This window comes from Salmo salar, chromosome 27 (assembly GCF_965601325.2).
Source record: "Salmo salar chromosome 27, fSalSal1, whole genome shotgun sequence".
In the NCBI taxonomy this organism is placed as follows: domain Eukaryota; kingdom Metazoa; phylum Chordata; class Actinopteri; order Salmoniformes; family Salmonidae; genus Salmo; species Salmo salar.
Window position 1 is genome coordinate 5,271,267 of NC_138317.1, and position 18,924 is coordinate 5,290,190.

The 18,924-nt window shown below is 40.9% G+C and overlaps 1 protein-coding gene across 1 annotated transcript in view; it reads left to right on the plus strand.

The window, feature by feature from the left end:
• LOC106588221 (zinc finger protein ZFPM2) overlaps positions 1-18,924 on the plus strand; it is a 103,885-nt gene that overhangs the window by 74,539 nt on the left and 10,422 nt on the right. The window contains exon 4 of the mRNA XM_014176998.3: positions 2,063-2,183. Coding sequence (XP_014032473.2) covers positions 2,063-2,183 — 121 coding nt within the window. The remainder of the gene's footprint in view (positions 1-2,062; positions 2,184-18,924) is intronic.

Genomic DNA, 18,924 nt, shown 5'->3' on the forward strand with positions numbered 1-18,924 from the left:
CTCTCCCTCGTTATGTGTTGCCTCTCAGTGAATAGAAGGAGAAACATGGAAGACCTGTATCCAGTTGTTATTAAAATTGGAACCGTGATCCTGTTCCCCTGGATAAGTAGTGAGAAGCTAGAACGACATATTGAAGTCAGCACGTTCCTTATGTGGAGGACAACCTCCCTGCAAAAAAACAGCCCAGTCTGACCATGAGATGGCAAGCTCCTGCTGCTGCTGCTGAGGCCTGATAAGTGTCCCTCACTCGCCTCACCCCTGCCTCTCATCTCCCCCGCCCGGTGCAGTGCCAGGGCCCTAAAACAAAACCCTGTCAAATTAGCCAACCAGGTGACTGAAGAAAAATGGCAGCATTCAGCAGAAATGCAGATTTCTGGGCTATTAGGCTAATGAAAGATTAATGCTATAATTAAATAAAAATGTCTGAGAGCAAATTTAGAGAGCTCTTTCTTCCATGGTTGACTCTTTTGTAAAATAATTGCTAAAAATGTTCCTTATGGGACACTATAATTCACATGATTTTACGTATAGCTATTATCGATATGATACATCTTGTTCATCTTATTGTCTAAAGTGGACAGCTGCCTGCAGATCCATGTCATCATCTAATGACATACACATCTATGCATCAGCTGGGTGTGATACATTCAGTCACAATGGCTCAGGAGGAGTTGAATGCATTCAATTGTACAACTGACTAGGTATCCCCCTTTCTTTTCACTTTCCCTTGTATGTATGCAGAATAATTAGATACTTAAAGCTACAGCCTGGGATCTGGGAATGTGTTTAATGATCATTTCAATTCTTGATATACAGTATACTCTGTCACTACCGTTTTGTTATTTTTCAAATACTAGAATTTAGCTTTAAAACCAGTTTGATCTGGGTTGTATGGGAACAGACCCCTTCTTCCTTCTTCTAGAAGCAGTCATTGATGGTATACCAGCCTGTTGCTGAACATGAGGTAGAAATCAGCTCACAGAGATACATTGGAACTTATGTCCTGACCTGATCCACTCACTGTGATCCTAATCTAGCGGTTGAAAGTTCACGTTAGATTGAACAGTCGGCCAAAGTCTAGAAAAAACAAATCAATGAGGGTTATCTTATAATGTGAGTCAACTTGTTGTTATATTGATTTTCATTTAACGACAAGGTTCCTAAAACCATGGCAGAGGCAGCTTCTGAAATGGCACCCTCTTCCATAGAAATACATGAAATGTGTTATTTTTAATTACATGCACTATTCCTTATACACATTCACTATTCCATTGTCAAAATAAGTGCAATATATAGGGAATAGAGTGCCATTTCAGATGTACTCAGTCTCTACAGTACGCACAGTTGGATATAGATCACTTCACTTCAAGGATGCCCAGTATTGCTGTTTAGCTCATAGGAGAGGGTCAACTTGTTACAGATTAGGAACACTTACATTTAGACAGAGAGTAATGTGTCAAGCAGTGGTATTATGTCTCTGTCTCTGAAAGCACATTAAACCACTTTATGAGAAATTACATACCATATCTGAACTAGGCAGGAAGTGAAATATAGTCCAAGATATTGACACAATCATTTATCCCTGCATTGTGATCTGTAGCCCTGGGTCACTCTTTTGAAACGCACACCAATTCTTTAGATTCTTTCCCTTCCCTGCCAGTCTTCAGGAGGCAGCGGCGATCGTACAGATAGTGAGGTACAATGTGTCTAAAGATCACTTCTAATGCAGCTCTCCTCCCTTCTTCTTCTCCATCCGAACTCTCTTCAGGATTCTAAAGCACCCTGAAGGACAAGAAAATTCAAAAGAGCCCCGTAACCCCATTGTCACTGAGGACAAATTCGAGTGACGGCCTAGGCCCGGGCTGTACCCCATAAGACACTCCCCACCACACACACCACACATGCCATCCTTCAATCTCACTGTCAGGTCAATTGTGAAAAAGACTATGAAAACTCACTTTCCATAAGAGCGACAGGCCTGATTGATGAATGAGTGTGAGTGATCACAGGTTTTTAGACAGCAAAATGCTAACGTACCACCAACGTCTTTCCTGTCCTACAGAGCACCATGTCCCCAAAGCGGCCTGTCCCAATGGTTCTGACTGGTGGTCCCAGGTGGCTTCAGGACATCACCTGGCTGGCAGCAGAAGATGGCAAGAACAACTGTGTAGTGTACAGCATAGGTACGTACCCTATTTGTCCTTTCACTAACACTGTACTATTGGGAACAGGTCTCCCTCGTAAAGGTGTCTATCGACCTGAGGGGACTTATAGGTTTAGTAAAAGCTAGAATAGAAAATCTTGTCTTTAACACAAACTGTAGTAATCAACTTACCTGGAGACTGTGAGAGCAGGGATGTGTCTTTGGAGGGTTTTTACATACAGTTGAAGTGGGAAGTTTACATACACCTTAGCCAAATTCATTAAACTCACTTTTTCATTTGAGTCTATTTGCTCTCAGTTGACTATTTTTTTAATTCAAGAGCAGCAACTTTTCAAGACACCGACTACTGTTTATTGTAAGAAGTTGTGCATTTATTCAACATATTACTTCCTTTACAGTTTTCAATGATTCTATATATTTAATGTTGTTGCTTAATATACCGCTTACAGTTGCAATTCGTTGTCATAAAGAGTGTTGCCCTTGATTTTCAACTGTAAGCTGTGTATATTAAGCAACAACATTGAATCTATATAATAATTCCATATTAACAACAAACATAAACATGACATTTCCATGAACTAAACACCCCTAAAATGTGTAGGCATAATTTAAAAAATTTACTTCAGTTATCATTGTTTGACGAAATCTAATCTCTAAATGCTTTTTAAAATATGAAGACTTCAGGCAACGAGAAGCTTTTCAGGTCACTATCAGTTATCTTAGGACACAGAGCAATACTGAGAGTGAAGAATAACAGAACATCTCCACCAATGTCATATTCTATTATCAGTCCGTTGAAAGAGAATTGCATCCTGAGGGAGACTCCACAGACACAGCAGCGACAGCAGCAGCCAGTCAGTGTACTGTGATTGTGTTTAATTAAAACACAACAGAGATGAACTGAATCATGGTTCTCAGAGGGAAGTTAGTAATGAATTGTACACAGCGGTAATTGATTGGGTTTTGCCACAGGTTCTGTCATTATAGTCAGGCTGGATAGAGACTGGATGGGGTGGCAGAGGATCAGACAGAAAATGGAGGCCTATAATCTATAGCTGGGCAGTGGGTAGTTCTGTCACTGAGATAATGCCACTGTACAGTAGATTGCCTTTGGATGGGTGATTTTAGAAGATGTTTTAAATATTGATAGTTTACTCATCTGATCTATTGTAGCTACTGTAACATGCTAATATTGTATTAATATTTAGTGGACAGACGCACGTGACATAGGATGGTATGTCAACAGACTGTGGTATGCAACAATTAATGAGGAATTTGTCACTGCTCATTTGGACAAATCACAATTTAGCAGGTGTTCGCATATTTTCGTATCTTGGAATTGGAGGGGATATTTGGCTCATGGTTTGGCTCAGATGCATTTACTCAAGATTTTAGTTCTGGGTTTCCGAGATTAATACTGTATATGTCAACTGTTCTTGGTGTTTGTTTCAAAACACATTTATAAAGCAGGGTGCCTCACATAATTTCATCTCTGCTGGTGACTTCAATGTGACTTTCTATAGAGGTTTTCAAAGGCCTTTTACGTTGAGGATCATTGCTTTAAAATAGTTTTTTTTACCAGATTTGATTGTGAGAATTCACTCAAACAGAAATGGAGAAACAGAATCTCTTGCTCCATTGACTCCCGGTGCCAAAATGGCAGCACATATTATTTATGTGTTTTATATATGCTCTCTATACTGTCAGAAGGCTTTTGGCTTATCTTGAGTGACTGTCAGGGGCTGCATGGGATGTCAGAGGAAAGGAAGGAAATATATGAGATTATTAAGCTCTGCTGGATGTTGTCGGAAGGTCTGACGACACGTCATAAAACCTGGTTTGATCAATGCTGGACGAGGTGACAAGACTTATCGTACCCTAGTCCCTGATGCTCGTAGACGGTTGTTAGGACTAGGCAGGGGGTTTAGACTGTTCATTAGATGGTAGCTAGGCCCTAGTCGCTGCACTTAGATGTATCATCTCTCCCCCGTCTCGCTCCTCCTCCCTTCATCCCCCTTCTCCCTGACGGATATGTGACAGCCTTATGGAAGTTGCTTGCTCTGAGGAAACATAATGGAAGTGCGGGATCGGGACGCAGGAGGGTGAAACTGAGGCCAATGTCAGAAAAATGTCTGCCGTTGCAACAGGAAGATAGAAATTGGTAGTGGCTTATCAGTAGAGTTCCTGTTTTGGGCGATGGAAGGCTGTTGTAGCTTCTAGCTGTGTTACGTATGGAGGCTGTGCTTTACAGTGGTGCAGAGATACAGTAATATGCTGCAGCTATGTTTTTTTTCTTCAGATGTTGTAAAAGTGGGACTAAGTAGTAGTTACAGTAGTGGGTCTATATTACGTACAGATATAGGTAATACATTATGGTGCAGCTGTGTTTTGCAGTCAAATGTCTTATTTGATCTTGGATGTTGTAGAAGTTTGATATCAATGTTTTGCTTTCACACTCCCACGCTTTGATGAGGAAGTGAGAAGTAACAGCACCAGAGATCCTGGCACAGGGAGTAAAACGTAACAGCCCTAGAGATCCTGGCAGAGGGAGTGAAAAGTAACAGGCCCAACAGGAATAATTCTGGCACAGAGATCAGAGATGGGCAACCATCCTGGATAGAGGGAGGGAAGAAGGGAGGGAGAGAAGGAGGAAAGTATCTGACAGGACAGCAGGAGTGATCCCTTAAGCTTTTCAGGAACAGAGGATGTCTCTCTTTGTATTTCCCTCTTTCCTTTTTTTAACCACACAAAGATTATGATGTGCTTTGTCTTTTATTATACATCATGCATATCCCTCTTAAGTGTTCCAGAGCATTCCTACTAGCCTCAAAATAGCTCATTTTTAAACGCAATTAAAATATCTGTATGCATGAATATGCTACAGTACCACCTCTACAGTTTATATTATGAAAAACAAAAACATTAGGATTATATTTCCAGGACATAATGATGTGTTAAATGTGCCTCAATTTGATCATAGTGTTACTGGTTACACTAACCTACTAACTAGGGCTACGTCCTTGCTGTAATCAAGCAAGAGCCAGGGCTTACACAGTAACTAGATGCCAGAGATCAAATTATGTATCCTCTACCCACAACCAACTTTACAACCTTCTGCACCAACCGTGGCCACAGAAATGTATAGTGTAGTATACCGACACCCTGAGAGTAAACCTGGCCAGTCTCTGTTTGACTGTAAATGATCAGAGCAGAGATACACAACATGACCAAAAGTGGAGTTGGTCCCCCCTTTGCTGCTATAACAGCCTCCATTCTTCTGGGAAGGCTTTCCACTAGATGTTGGAACATTGCTGCAGGGACTTGCTTCCATTCAGCCACAAGAGCATTAGTGAGGTTGGGCACTGATGTTGTGTGATTAGGCCTGGCTCCCAGTCAGCATTCCAATTCATCCCAAAGGTGTTCGATGGGGTTGCAGCTGTTCGTCGGGAGCTCCATTTCATGAAGCTCCCGACGAACAGTTCTTGTGCTGCCTTTGCAGCATTTTGGAACTCGGTAGTGAGAGTTGCAACCGAGGACAGACGATTTTTACGCGCTACGCGCTTCAGCACTCGGCTGTCCCGTTCTTTGAGCTTGTGTGGCCTACCACTTCGCGGCTGAGCCATTGTCGCTCCTAGACGTTTCCACTTCACAATAATAGCACTTACAGTTGACCGGGGCAATGACTTATTGGAAAGGTGGCATCCTATGATGGTGCCACGTTAAAAGTCAGAGCTCTTCAGTAAGGCCATTCGTTCTACTGTCAATGTTTGTCTATGAAGATTGCATGGCAGTGTTCTCGATTCTGTACACCTGTCAGCAGCGGGTGTGGCTGAATTAGCCAAATCCACTAAATTGAAGGGGTATCCACATACTTTTGTATATATAGTGTAGCTTCCTGCCTGCCTGTCAGATAATAACAGCATTTGCATTAAATGTCAATCATGTGGCATCATCATCCCTGCAGTCTGCTCTGCTCTGCATCTCCTTATTATTTATGAGCTTTGGCTGGCATGGGGATGAACCAGGAAACGTCTCTGATTAGCACCACTGAGTATGTGAGCTGTGGTAGTAACTATCAGCAGCCCGCTTTTAAGAATTTCCCTTACATCCGCAGTACATTTATATAATAGCTTTTAAGTGACAAGGAATCATGTCTGCTAGGACTCCATTTACGAAGTCTAAGCTAGCATCATAAACCTGTCAGGCACCATGCGGAGTGCTGGTTGAGCATCATGTCATGTGACTTAATTATACTGTACAAAAATATAAACACAACATGTAAAGTGTTGGTCCCATGTTTCATGAGCTGAAATAAAAGATCCCAGAAATGTTCCAACGCTTATTTCTCTCAATTTATTTGCACAAATTTGATTACATCCCTGTTAGTGTGCATTTCTCCTTTGCCAAGATAATCCATCCACCTGACAGGTGTGGCATATCAAGAAGCTGATTAAACAGCATGGTCATTACACAGGTGCACCTTGTGCTGGGGACAATAAAAGGCCACTCCAAAATGTTCAGTTTTGTCACACAACACAATGCCACAAATGTCTCAAGTTTTGAGGGAGCGTGCATTTGGCATGCTGACTGCAGGAATGTCCACCAGAGCTGTTGTCATTTAATTTAAAGTTCATTTCTCGACCATAATCCACCTCCAACATAATTTTAGAGAATTTGTCAGTACATCCAACCGGACTCACAACCGCAGACCACGTGTAACCACCTCAGCCCAGGACCTCCACATCCGGCTTCTTCACCTGCGGGATCGTCTGAGACCAGCCACCCGGATAGCTGATGAAATTGTGGGTTTGCTAAACCAAAGGATTTCTGCACAAACTGTCAAGGAAGCTCATCTCCAAGCTCGTCGTCTTCACCAGTGTCTTGCCCTGAATGCAGTTCGGCGTCGTAATCGACTTAAAATGCTCACCACTGGCACACTGACAAAATGTGCTCTTCACGTATTAATTGCGGTTTCAACTGATTGTGTCGTGTGGGCGAGCGGTTTGCTGATGTCAAAGTTGTGAACAGAGTGCCACAATGTGGGGGTGGGTTATGGTAAGGGCAGGCATAAGCTACGGACAAAGAACACAATTGCATTTTACAAATGGCAAGTTGAATGCACCGAGATACCATTAAAAGATCCTGAGGACCATTGTCATGCCAGTCATCCCTCATGCCATCTCCTCATGTTTCAACATGATAATGCACGGCCCCATGTTACAATGATCTGTACACAATTCCTGGAAGCTGAAAATGTCCCAGTTCTTTCATGGCCTGCATACTCACCAGACATGTCACCAATTGAGCATGTTTGGGATTCTCTGGATCGGTGTGTACAACAGCGTGTTCCAGTTCCTGCCAATACCCAGCAACGTCGCACAGCCATTGAAGAGTGGGACAACATTCTACAGGCCACAATCAACAACCTGATTAACTCTATGCGAAGGAAATGTGTCGCGCTGCATGAGGCAAATGGGGGTCAGATACAGATTGTCAAGCAAATAACTGTCGGTCTCACGGTAATTGACAGTTAATTAACATAAACACATTTAGCATCTCCTGGCTTCCACAAGCCATTTTAAAAAGTCTAATAAATCCATGTAATAAAGCCTACACCTTCACAATAAATCCATGATTTATTTTAGACAGGTCTAAAGAAGCATGATATGAAGAAAATGTTGTCTATTTTAGAAGAAAAGAATAGCATACTCTGAGTGGTCCTTATGTTAGGTCCTGGTGTGGCTATGCCAAATGGCTGTGGGCTACACTAGTTAATTTAGCAGACAAGATTTGCTTATAATTCCGTGGCATTATTTTATATTATTTTATAGTATGAAGAATACAATTGAACAAAGCTGAATAAAATATAAATATTTTCTTCAAACAATTTAAGGGAGTGCGCACATGAGGCTATTCTGTGTTGAGCGGTTAACATATAAATAGGGACTTTTATATGCTTCATTTAGAGTTATTGTTGTAACTTTAGTTGTACTACAAATGTTGGGCTATATGTTTATATTTTTTATACATTTTAAGGCTGCATGATGAGACTAATGATAATTAGAAAAAAATTGCTTGAAAGGCATGAGCTCTGCTTTTTTTTTGCGCAGGCTGTTTACATTCCAATAGTCTCTCATTCACAATTTGACAAGCACTTGATAATGCCTTGAATTTCATGGAGACATCCCCTTTTTGGCCGTAATATACCCTAAAAAATCCCTGCCCTTTGTGGCACGGAGTGCTGCGTTGTGCCCTTCTCCCTGAGTGTGCTGCTCAATCCGAAGCGTCTCTCACTCACACGGCTCTCCGTCACGTGATCAGGTCTTTTTCACAGGCTACAAGTTAAGACAGACACATTGAGGACTCAACTGCACTCGTCCTTATCCAATTCCGAGGTGCATATAGAAGATATTGGAAACACTATCCACGTTTACTTTTAATCAGCCAACAAGATGAGTTGGCATAACGAACAGCAAAAGCACTAGCCTATGTCAATCAACTATCCCCCATAGTACAAAAGTTGACCTATTCTGTGCGAGATATAAATATTCCACACTTAGTCTGGGACAGTTGTGGGATGCGATAGATCCCAAATTAATACAACCACTAGCATGTGGCTGACGCAACAGTTCATAACGTTTAGCTTCAAATGTTGCTAAACTATTAGGCTATTTCTTCACATTATACATGTTGATAAACTATTAGCCTATTTCTTCACATTATAAGCGCAGCAATGTGCACATGGTATTAGGCTTTAAGCGCGAATGTTCCATTAGCGAAAAACACCATTATCAAAGGTGACCGCAAATGTGATTATGCATGTAATGCTTTTATTATAAAGGTGCATATTTATGGTGAGAATTATCTCCCCAAACGTGAAACAAACGCTGCTTATATATGCCAGTTAGGCTCTACACCCCTTGTAAAGCAGATGAATGTGCTTAATTTTAATTAGTTATTTGGCCACTTTAGTTGTGATACAAACCTTATTAAAACATATGGGCTAGGCTACATGAGGTGTGCGACTATGATTCGAACAGTCACAAAAAAAGGCATTGTTTCTTATGCTGGGCATCATTCACAAGTGATAATATATAATTCACAAGTGATAGGCTAATATTGTCACCCATCAGATTCTTGATTTAATGGTTTCTTTACATATACTAAATAATAGATGTGTGACATTTGTTTAGAATGGACCATTATCATGCACCTGTATCGAAACAGGGGCAGCAGGAAAAAATACATGTCATCTATGCACTTAAATAGCGAATGGAGGACGCTTTTCCCTGTGGTTTATTTTCATGCCAGCCAGGTAGGCTATACTCTTGTTGGAAATAGAAGCAATGTGCTTAATATTAGGAAAGTTAAGAAATAAATATAGTAGGCCTAGCCTATATAATGCCGATGGGCACTACCTCTTTTTATTAGAAGCCATCACTCTGTTTTCTCCCTCAATTGCATAGCCTATAGAGATGTTGCACAACATGAGATCATGGGCTCTCATGTAGTGTTTGATTCGATTTTTTTCGAATACATTTTCATTGATGTCAGACTGATTAGAGGGGCAATAGAGTGCTGAGTACCAGGCAGTTAGCAAGTTTGGTAGGCTACTAATGACCATCAGCAGCATCAGAGCTTGGAGACTCGTGACCGCCGGTGGGGCGGTAATACGGTCACCGCAACAGCCCTAGCCCTAACACATACGTTTTTTCAGCAGCAGACTATGATCGATAATGTCAAAAGCCGCACTGAAGTCTAACAAAAGAGCCCCCATAATCTTTTTATCATAAATTTCTCTCAGACAATCATCAGTCATTTGTGTAAGTGCTGTGCTTGTTGAATGTTTGTGCTTTGCCTCTTCCCTCTCAACCATACAATTTTAAATTTCTCATCAATCCACTGGGACTTAACTGTTTTTACAGTAATTTTCTTAATGGTGCATGCTTATTAGTAACTGGATTAAGCAATTTCATAAATGTGTCAAGTGCAGCGTCTGTTTGCTCCTCATTACACACCACTGCCCAACAAATATTCTTTAACAACATAGGAATCACTACAAAACTTCTTGTATGACCTCTTATGCACTATATTAGGCCCAGCCTTTGGAACTTTGGTGTTCCTAGATATGGCTACTATATTGTGATCACGACATCCGATGGATCTGGATAGTGCTTTCAAGAAAATGTGAAAATGCAGCATTAGTAAATGCAGTTGAAGTCGGAAGTTTACATACACCTTAGCCAAATACATTTAAACTCAGTTTTTCACAAATCCTGACATTTAATCCTAGTAAATATTCCCTGTCTTAGGTCAGTTAGGATCACCACTTTATTTTAAGAATGTGAAATGGCAGAATAATAGTAGAGAAAATGATTTATTTCAGATTTTATTTATTTCATCACATTCCCAGTTGGTCAGAGGTTTACGTACACTAAATTAGTATTTGGTAGCATTGCCTTTAAATTGTTTAACTTGTGTCAAATGTTTCGGGTAGCCTTCCACAAGCGTCCCACAATAAGTTGGGTGAATTTTGGCCCATTCCTCCTGACAGACCTGGTGTAACTGAGTCAGGTTTGTAGGCCTCCTTGCTCGCACACGCTTTTTCAGTTCTGCCCACACATTTTCTATATAATTGAGGTCAGGGCTTTGTGATGGCCACTCCAATACCTTGACTTTGTTGTCCTTAAGCCATAATTTTGGAAGTATGCTTGGGGTCATTGTCCATTTGGAAGACCCATTTGCAACCAAGCTTTAACTTCCTGACTGATATCTTGAGATGTTGCGTCAATATATCCACATCATTTTCCTACCTCATGATGCCATCTATTTTGTGAACTGCACCAGTCCCTCCTGCAGCAAAGCACCCCACAACATGATGCTGCCACCCCCGTGCTTCGCGGTTGGGATGGTGTTCTTTGGCTTGCAAGCCTCACCCTTTGTCCTCCAAACATAACGATGGTCATTATGGCCAAACAGTTCTACTTTTGTTTCATCAGACCAGAGGACATTTCTCCAAATAGTACGATTTTGTCCCCATGTGCAGATGCAAATTGTAGTCTGGCTTTTATATGGCAGTTTTGGAGCATTGGCTTCTTCCTTGCTGAGCGCTCGTTCAGGTTATGTTGATATAGGATTTGTTTTACTGTGGATATAGATGCTTTTGTACCTGTATCCTCCAGCATCTTCACAAGGTCCTTTGCTGTTGTTCTGGGATTGAATTGCACTTTTCGCACCAAACTATGTTCATCTCTAGGAGACAGAACGCACCTCCTTTCTGAGCGGTATGACGGCTGCGTGGTCCCATGGTGTTTATACTTGCGTACTATTGTTTGTACAGATGAAAGTGGTACCTTCAGGTGTTTGGAAATTGCTCCCAAGGATGAACCAGACTTGTTGAGGTCTACAATTTGTTTTCAGAGGTCTTGGCTGATTTCTTTTGATTTTCCCATGATGTCAAGCAAAGAGGCACTGAGTTTGAAGGTAGGCCTTGAAATACATCCACAGGTACACCTCCAAATGACTCAAATGATGTTAATTAGCCTATCAGAAGCTTCTAAAGCCATGACATCATCTTCTGGAATTTTCCAAGCTGTTTAAAGGCACAGTCAACTTAGTGTATGTAAACTTCTGACCCACTGGAATTGTGATACAGTGAATTATAAGTGAAATAATTTGTCTGTAAACAATTGTTGGAAAGATTACTTGTGTCATGCATAAAGTAGATGTCCTAACCGACTTGCCAAAACTATAGTTTGTTAACAACAAATTTGTGGAGTGGTTGAAAAATGAGTTTTAATGACTCCAACCTAAGTGTATGTAAACTTACGACTTCAACTGTATGTGATCAATACATATTGATGATTTCATTCCTGTGCCGTTTGTAACTACCCCTGTACAGTAGGTTGACTGATAACCAGAACCAGGTTTCAGGCACTGGTTACAGTTTGAAGCTTGTTCTTAAGTGGGCAGCTTGATGAAAGCCAGTCAATATTTAAATCACCCAGAAAATATACCTCTCTGTTGATATCACATACATTATCAAGCATTTTACTAATTTTATCCAGATGCTGATTGTTAGCACTTGGTGGTCTATAGCACCCTCCTACAAGAATGGGCTTTACGTGAAGCAGATGAACCTGCAGCCATATTACTTCAACAGTATTTAACATGAGATCCTCTGAGCTTTAAAGGAATGAGGTTCTTAATATAAACAGAAACACCTCCACCATTTTTATTGCTACCACTGTATCATCAAAGGTATTATCTAAGTGAGTTTCAGACATAGTCAGAATATGAATGTCATCTGTTACTAGCAAATTATTGATTTCATGAACCTTGTTTCTTAAGCTACATATGTTAACGTGGGCTATTTTGAACCCTTTTCTTCTGGGATGCTTACTTGCTTTACTGGGAAGCTTAGCAGAAGTAGATATTCTCATGTTATTTATGTTGGTGCAGGGTGAGCTGCATACAGTGGACTTCCTACTAGGACACACCGCCTCAGTACTAACAGTATAAATCTGGTTCATAGTCACATGATTACTGCATACAATAGCTTTCGGATCAGCATTCAGGGCAGTTAGTGGGACATACATTAGTTACTTATGTTGTGTCTACCAACGCCCCTGGTATAATGTACATTTGCTAAAGCATAATGACAACTCAGCATCACAATGGTAAGGATTAACTGAGCTGGGCTTGGGTCATTGATAAGTCATTGTCTCAACACAGCCTTATAATGCTATGAAAGGATCCAGGAACCCAAATTATTTGGGTGGATCCCATCCTCCTCATAAAACGTATTTTGTTTCCAAAAGGTATCGAACTTGTCAACAAAATGTACACCCATTGAGCTGCAATAATCACGTAGCCAGATGTGACAAGAGAGAATTCTGCTAAAGCGTTCAATGCCATGATTCAGAGGGGCACAGGGTCAGATACAATGGCTCTTTTATTAGTGTCTAGCAGATAGTCAATCAGCTGTTTAAAATCCAGTTTCAACTGTTCAGAGCTGCCCTTCATAATGTCAATCAAACCCACATGGACTACGATAGAATCGATTTCCATGTTCTGATGTAGTATGTTCGGGAGCAGCTTAGTAATGTCTTTTACTCGAGCTCCAGAATAGGAAATTGTTTTTGCACCAGGAACGGTTACATTTCTTACCATGGAGCTGCCCAAAATCACAGCTGGTGAGAAGGATGAGTAAATCCGCCCACTCCTACGCTTCACCTGATTTGGAGAACCCTTTATGGACAGGCGAGAGGCAGGATAACTTGAACCCAATCCAGAGCAGGGACGGAAGGTTGCGAAAGTCGACTTCAAAATTGTAGGATTAGGCACTGCGGCCGCAGACACAGGTACCCCCTAGCGACGAAGGTGCAGGAAGATCAGACTCCAGGACGGCGAAACTATTCGTTGTTTTATCAGCTCCGGGCTTCTCGTTGGGAGTGTAGACTGCTTTGCGAGAGGCCGCTGTCTTCATCTTCCACGGCTCGTGACATGCGACCATCGTTGATTGATCCTTCGACTCCGCTATCAGATGGGGAGCTCCGGGCAACACCGGCCAGTCGGATAACGACAAACGACAAGGCGGAGATGCATCCAACAAGCGCAAATTTCGTCCAGCCACCGGCGTAGAAAATGTAAACATTCCACTCTTCATTTTCTACAGTTTCTTACGTAGGCTGGTGACCTGCTTGATCAAGCCTATAATCCTAGGCAAGCAAACAATTGGCGCATTGGAACTCTGAGTGATCCGGTTTGTCCCGAAACATGAAACAGCCCCTGTTGTTCAGAAAAATAAGCATTTGCCAAAAATGGAGTGAGTGCATAGTGAGGTTGGAAGGGTTCAGGTAGCTCTGCCGCACTCTCTCCATATTCATATTCCTCAACTGCTGTGTTATCACTTAAAAGCCTTTCCAATTACAACAACAAGACAAAAACTCCTTTGGATTCAGTCCAGACCTGCTAAATGATAAAATAAGCGTTCATTCTCTCGCTCCCTGTCTTTCTCCCTCTTAATCTCCACAAAGCACCTTGGAGACCGCTCACCCAAATACATGCCAATGAAGGCGGAAGTGTCATTCGGAGATGCAGGTGTCACATTTGATAATAAACTTCTGGATGAAATATGCCTGGGCTAATGAGGCACAGGGCTAGTCTGTCAGGGTTGGAACCATTGGCAGTGGGGATTGTTTGCGGGCTGATAACGTTCTGCTTTGCGCCAACATTCCAAAATCCATCATTAATAAACAGAGCAGCCCCGGTCTCTATCATAGGGAGTGTCTGGATCTGTGTGTTAAGTGGAAGACATTGCTTTCCATTACGGAATGCTTGTGGGATTCAGGGTGGGAGGACTGGAGGAGGATAATGGGGTGTATAATCTGCTCATATTTATTTAGCTGTTCGTGAGGGTTTTATACTGATTCCATACGTCAGTAGTAAATTAAGCAGAAGAACACACGAAAGCTATGTATGTCATTTATTTAGCTAGTTTTGAAAATAAAAGCAGGAATGAAGAACTTCTCAGTGGAGTGTTCTGACCAACTTTTAAAAGACCATCCTTTGGTCTACAAGAATAGGTCATTGTTCTGTCATTATTTGATACTCTCTACCAATGTCAATTATACCCCGATTGGACTGATATGTGGATCTGGTGAATATGTTTCTCTGTTCACATTGTTTTTAGGTTTTCCTTAATAATTTATCCTCTTAGATGTAAGGGACCTTCGTGGTTCTGGTACCGGTTCCGACCAACATTTTTGCATATAAATCGATCTTTGGATACCGTAGATCAAAATGGCTTGTATTGGGAGACAGCCCTGGTTCCCACAGACACATTTATATTTTTTTCTGAAATCTGAAACTTGAAGCTGGGATCTCCCTTCTACCATTTCATTCACTTTTCCGACTGTCTATCAACTCCTGGCTGAACCCTACATCGCAGCCACAGACAAAGCACATGCCTGCAATTGTTACATCGTAGCGCAGTGTCGTGTCTTTGGGGGTACCATTAAACTGAAGATATGTTTATCAATTAGCTCCCTGTAATAATTATCACGCGATTAAACTGATTAATCGTTTAATTGTAATTAACTAGGAGGTCGGGGCACCAAGGAGAATATTCAGATTACAAAGCTATAATTTTCCTAATATAACTTTCCTATACTATAATATTCTATTCTATTATAGTATAGGCCGATTATCTCCTAGTTTAAATGGTGTATTTACCTCTAGTCCAGTCTCATTCCAAACGTCGTAAATTGTTGTATCTGCACGAACCCAGTCTTTACTAAAATCATCCATACATCAATTGTCTTAAAATCATTTATTTACTACACTAAGTAATTAACAGAAAAACATACAAACAGTAATTATTGTCACAAAGGATTGGTATCGGAATGTGCCCTTGTGGGCTAAACAGGCTGGTCGGCCTGTTGAACAATGGGTCATAAATGGTCAGCTGAGAAGTTTACACAGAGTTCATTAATATTACAATTGACAATTGAAGGCTCACTCATTCGGGAACAATTGCAATCAATATATATTTACGCTCAGTGTGTCGTCGTTCTTTGTTGGAGAGTTCGGTTCTGTTGGAGAGTTTTGTCCGCGTTCTCTCCTCTCTCTCTCTCGGTTAGAATGGATCTTTCAGAGCGACATTCATTAATGTCGTCATAGAATGGTGGTTTCGTTGGTCTTCGCGTTCGATGATATAATTTACTTAGCTGCTGACTAATAATTAATATCAAAGACTTGTTCTTATTCTGTCGGTATCAATAGTCTAAAAGTTAACCACGTGGTATGGTTCACTTTCAGTAGAGTACTTGGATGGTCAAACCTCTGGCCATAGAGTGTAGGCCTGGTCTGGAGAAATGTAAATCAGGGAGTGTTTTATAGTGCCCATCGAACAGGCTGGTCAAATGACGCCTGGTCCTGTATGTGTCCCTGGGGCGTGCCTATGACTGAGTTAGATTTGGTTACAGAAATACAATTCTATCACATTACATCAGTACATAGCATCTCAATGTCTTACAAAAGCTTTATCCTTATTAATACATTCCATACACCCATATGAGGCAAGTCTTAAACTGAGTCTATTATATAAACAGTTTTATGGTAATATGGCTATATTGTCTCTTCTGAGTATCACAAAATTGTACCAAAAGAGGCCAACGTCATGACAGCAGCATGGTAGCACATTCAGAGATCAATTTATAGCCATTAATCTAAAATAATTTATATAGGTTTTAAACAAAAAACACTTTGTTTCTCATAGATGGACAAGTTTAATATAAGATGAACGAGCTCAGGAAGCCAAGCTAGAGCTTTGTAAAACGTTTACAGTGAGGGTGGCTAACCTTTTGATCAAGAAAGACCTTTAGAAAATATGCACATTTCCTCTAAACATACAAATATGTATTTTACAGTTATAAGGAAAGTGAAATCTTATAGTTAGTAGTTTTATCATTTGATTTGGCTATATTTAGAAAGCATATGCTGTAAGTCATTTAAAGCCTTATTCATAGTTTTGTTGAATAGGAAATGAATCATATAAAATATAATATTTGTATATTTCTACCATATTTGTACTGTGTACTTGAGCTTATGTCTTCAAAAGTGACTAAACCTCAGAGTAATTTATAACCATTTTTACCAGAAAGGTTAATATACTGAAACAATTTCAAAGCTTTTACTGAGTTACAGTTCATACTATAGAAGGAAATCATTCAATTGAAATAAATTCATTAGGCCCTAATCTATGGATTTCATATGACTAGGCAGGGACACAGCCACGGGTGGGCCTGAGAGGGCACAGGCCCCCCCATTTGGGAGCCAGGTCCACCCATTGGGGAGCCAGGCCCAGCCAATCAGAATCCGTTTTTCCCCACAAAAGGGCTTTATTACAGACATAAATACTCCTCAGCACCCCTCCTCAGACGATCCCATAGGTGAAGAAGCCGGATGTGGAGGCCCTGGACGTGGTTACACGTGGTCTGTGGTTGTGAAACGTTGGTTGTACTGCCAAATTCTCTAAAACAAAGTTGGAGGAGGCTTATGGTAGAGAAATTAACATTCAATTATTTGGCAACAGCTCTGTAGGACATTCCTGCAGTCAGCATGCCAATTGCTCCTTCAAAACTTGAGACATCTATGGCATTGTGTTGTGTGACAAAACTGCACATTTTAGAGTGGACTTTTATTGTCCATAGAAAAGATGCACCTGTGTAATGATCATTCTTTTTAAATCAGCTTCTTGATATGCCACACCTGTCAGGCGGATGTATTATCTTGGCAAATGAGAAATGCTCACTAACAGGGATGTTAACAGACATTTTAGAGAAATAAGCTTTTTGTGTGTATGGAACATTTCTGGGATTTTTTATTTTATTTCATGAAAAATGGGACCAACAGTTTAGATGTTGCATTTATATTTTTGTTTAGTATAGTTATTGTTTATGGCCCTCTCATGATAAACATTTACTTTTGGTGATTACGTAGATGACATTTTTGATTACATTTTGTTACATTTAACTGGTTTTAAAGGAACGTTCCACAGCATGTCTCCAAGATTTCACCGCAAGTTGTTAATGGCCCTAGTTATCCAAATTGGCCAAAAAAAACAAAACAATCGAGCTAATAAACAATAAAATTGCCTTTTATCCAAACAGGAAGTAATTTGTTAGAATCATGAGATTACTACAGCTTCCATGATGCTTTGCGTCTGGAAGGCAGGTACGTGGAGGAGTGTCTAAGCTAGATGGGTGTTAGATTGGCGCTAGCTCTGAATAATAAAAAAAAAACCAGGCAGAACTCGAAGTCGATCTAGTAACGATACACAACCACAATGCACACAACACTATATGAAAAGATGACGATATAAAAGCATTAGCTAGCAGGCGCAAAACACTGTAGACAAAAGTCGAGGAGTGAAGTCTGGGGAGGTGCATCTGCGACAGCCGAAAGTCGGACACTGATGTGGTTTTCCAACAGCAAGGTTCAGTGCAACATGGCAGTGTTGCCATTGTTTATAAAAGTTGTTCTTTATAATGTGGAAATAAACATGTCTCCAACCCCCATATCACACACTCACAAACTGGAAATATGTGTGTACATTGTACAATCAATTGGTGAAAGAGAGAGCCTCAAATATAACATTAATTTGTATATATGCACTGTACACATGAATTGTGGCAAGTCTTTGGTCACATTTGCGTGTGGGAGAAAAAAAATGATTGGTTGATAATAGTCTCCCATAATGCAGGTGATGGCTGCAGGATGAAGTTGGTGAAGAGCAACTGAAGAAACTTGCAGTCGACTGCAGTCAAAACTTTATGACCTTTGATCACATGATTTTTGTAAAGTTCATGCAGTCGACATGTAGGCGCAAGTCGGACAATTGGTCACCAACTTGACAAAAGTGATCTGCCCTCTGTCTCTGTAGCGATTACAGTAAGGGCAGTTTCCACATAGTCAGTGTTTCACGAGCTTCTCCAGCTTTGCAGCTGCTCACGTCTTTGTTGTTTTTGTTTGTTCACTCATTGATTTGCGTCAATATGCGGACTACTTTAATTCTGGATGAGCTACTAGGGACACATTGCCAACTGGTTTGTGCCCCGATATTCTATCCTCATGTACGACATATTGAGAAAGGACACCGTCCACGACTATGAGTCGGTCTACTAGCCAGAGATGTGGCCTCTGTGCTTCACTTCCTGGCTTGTTCCTCTCCAACGTGCATTCACTCACCAACAAAA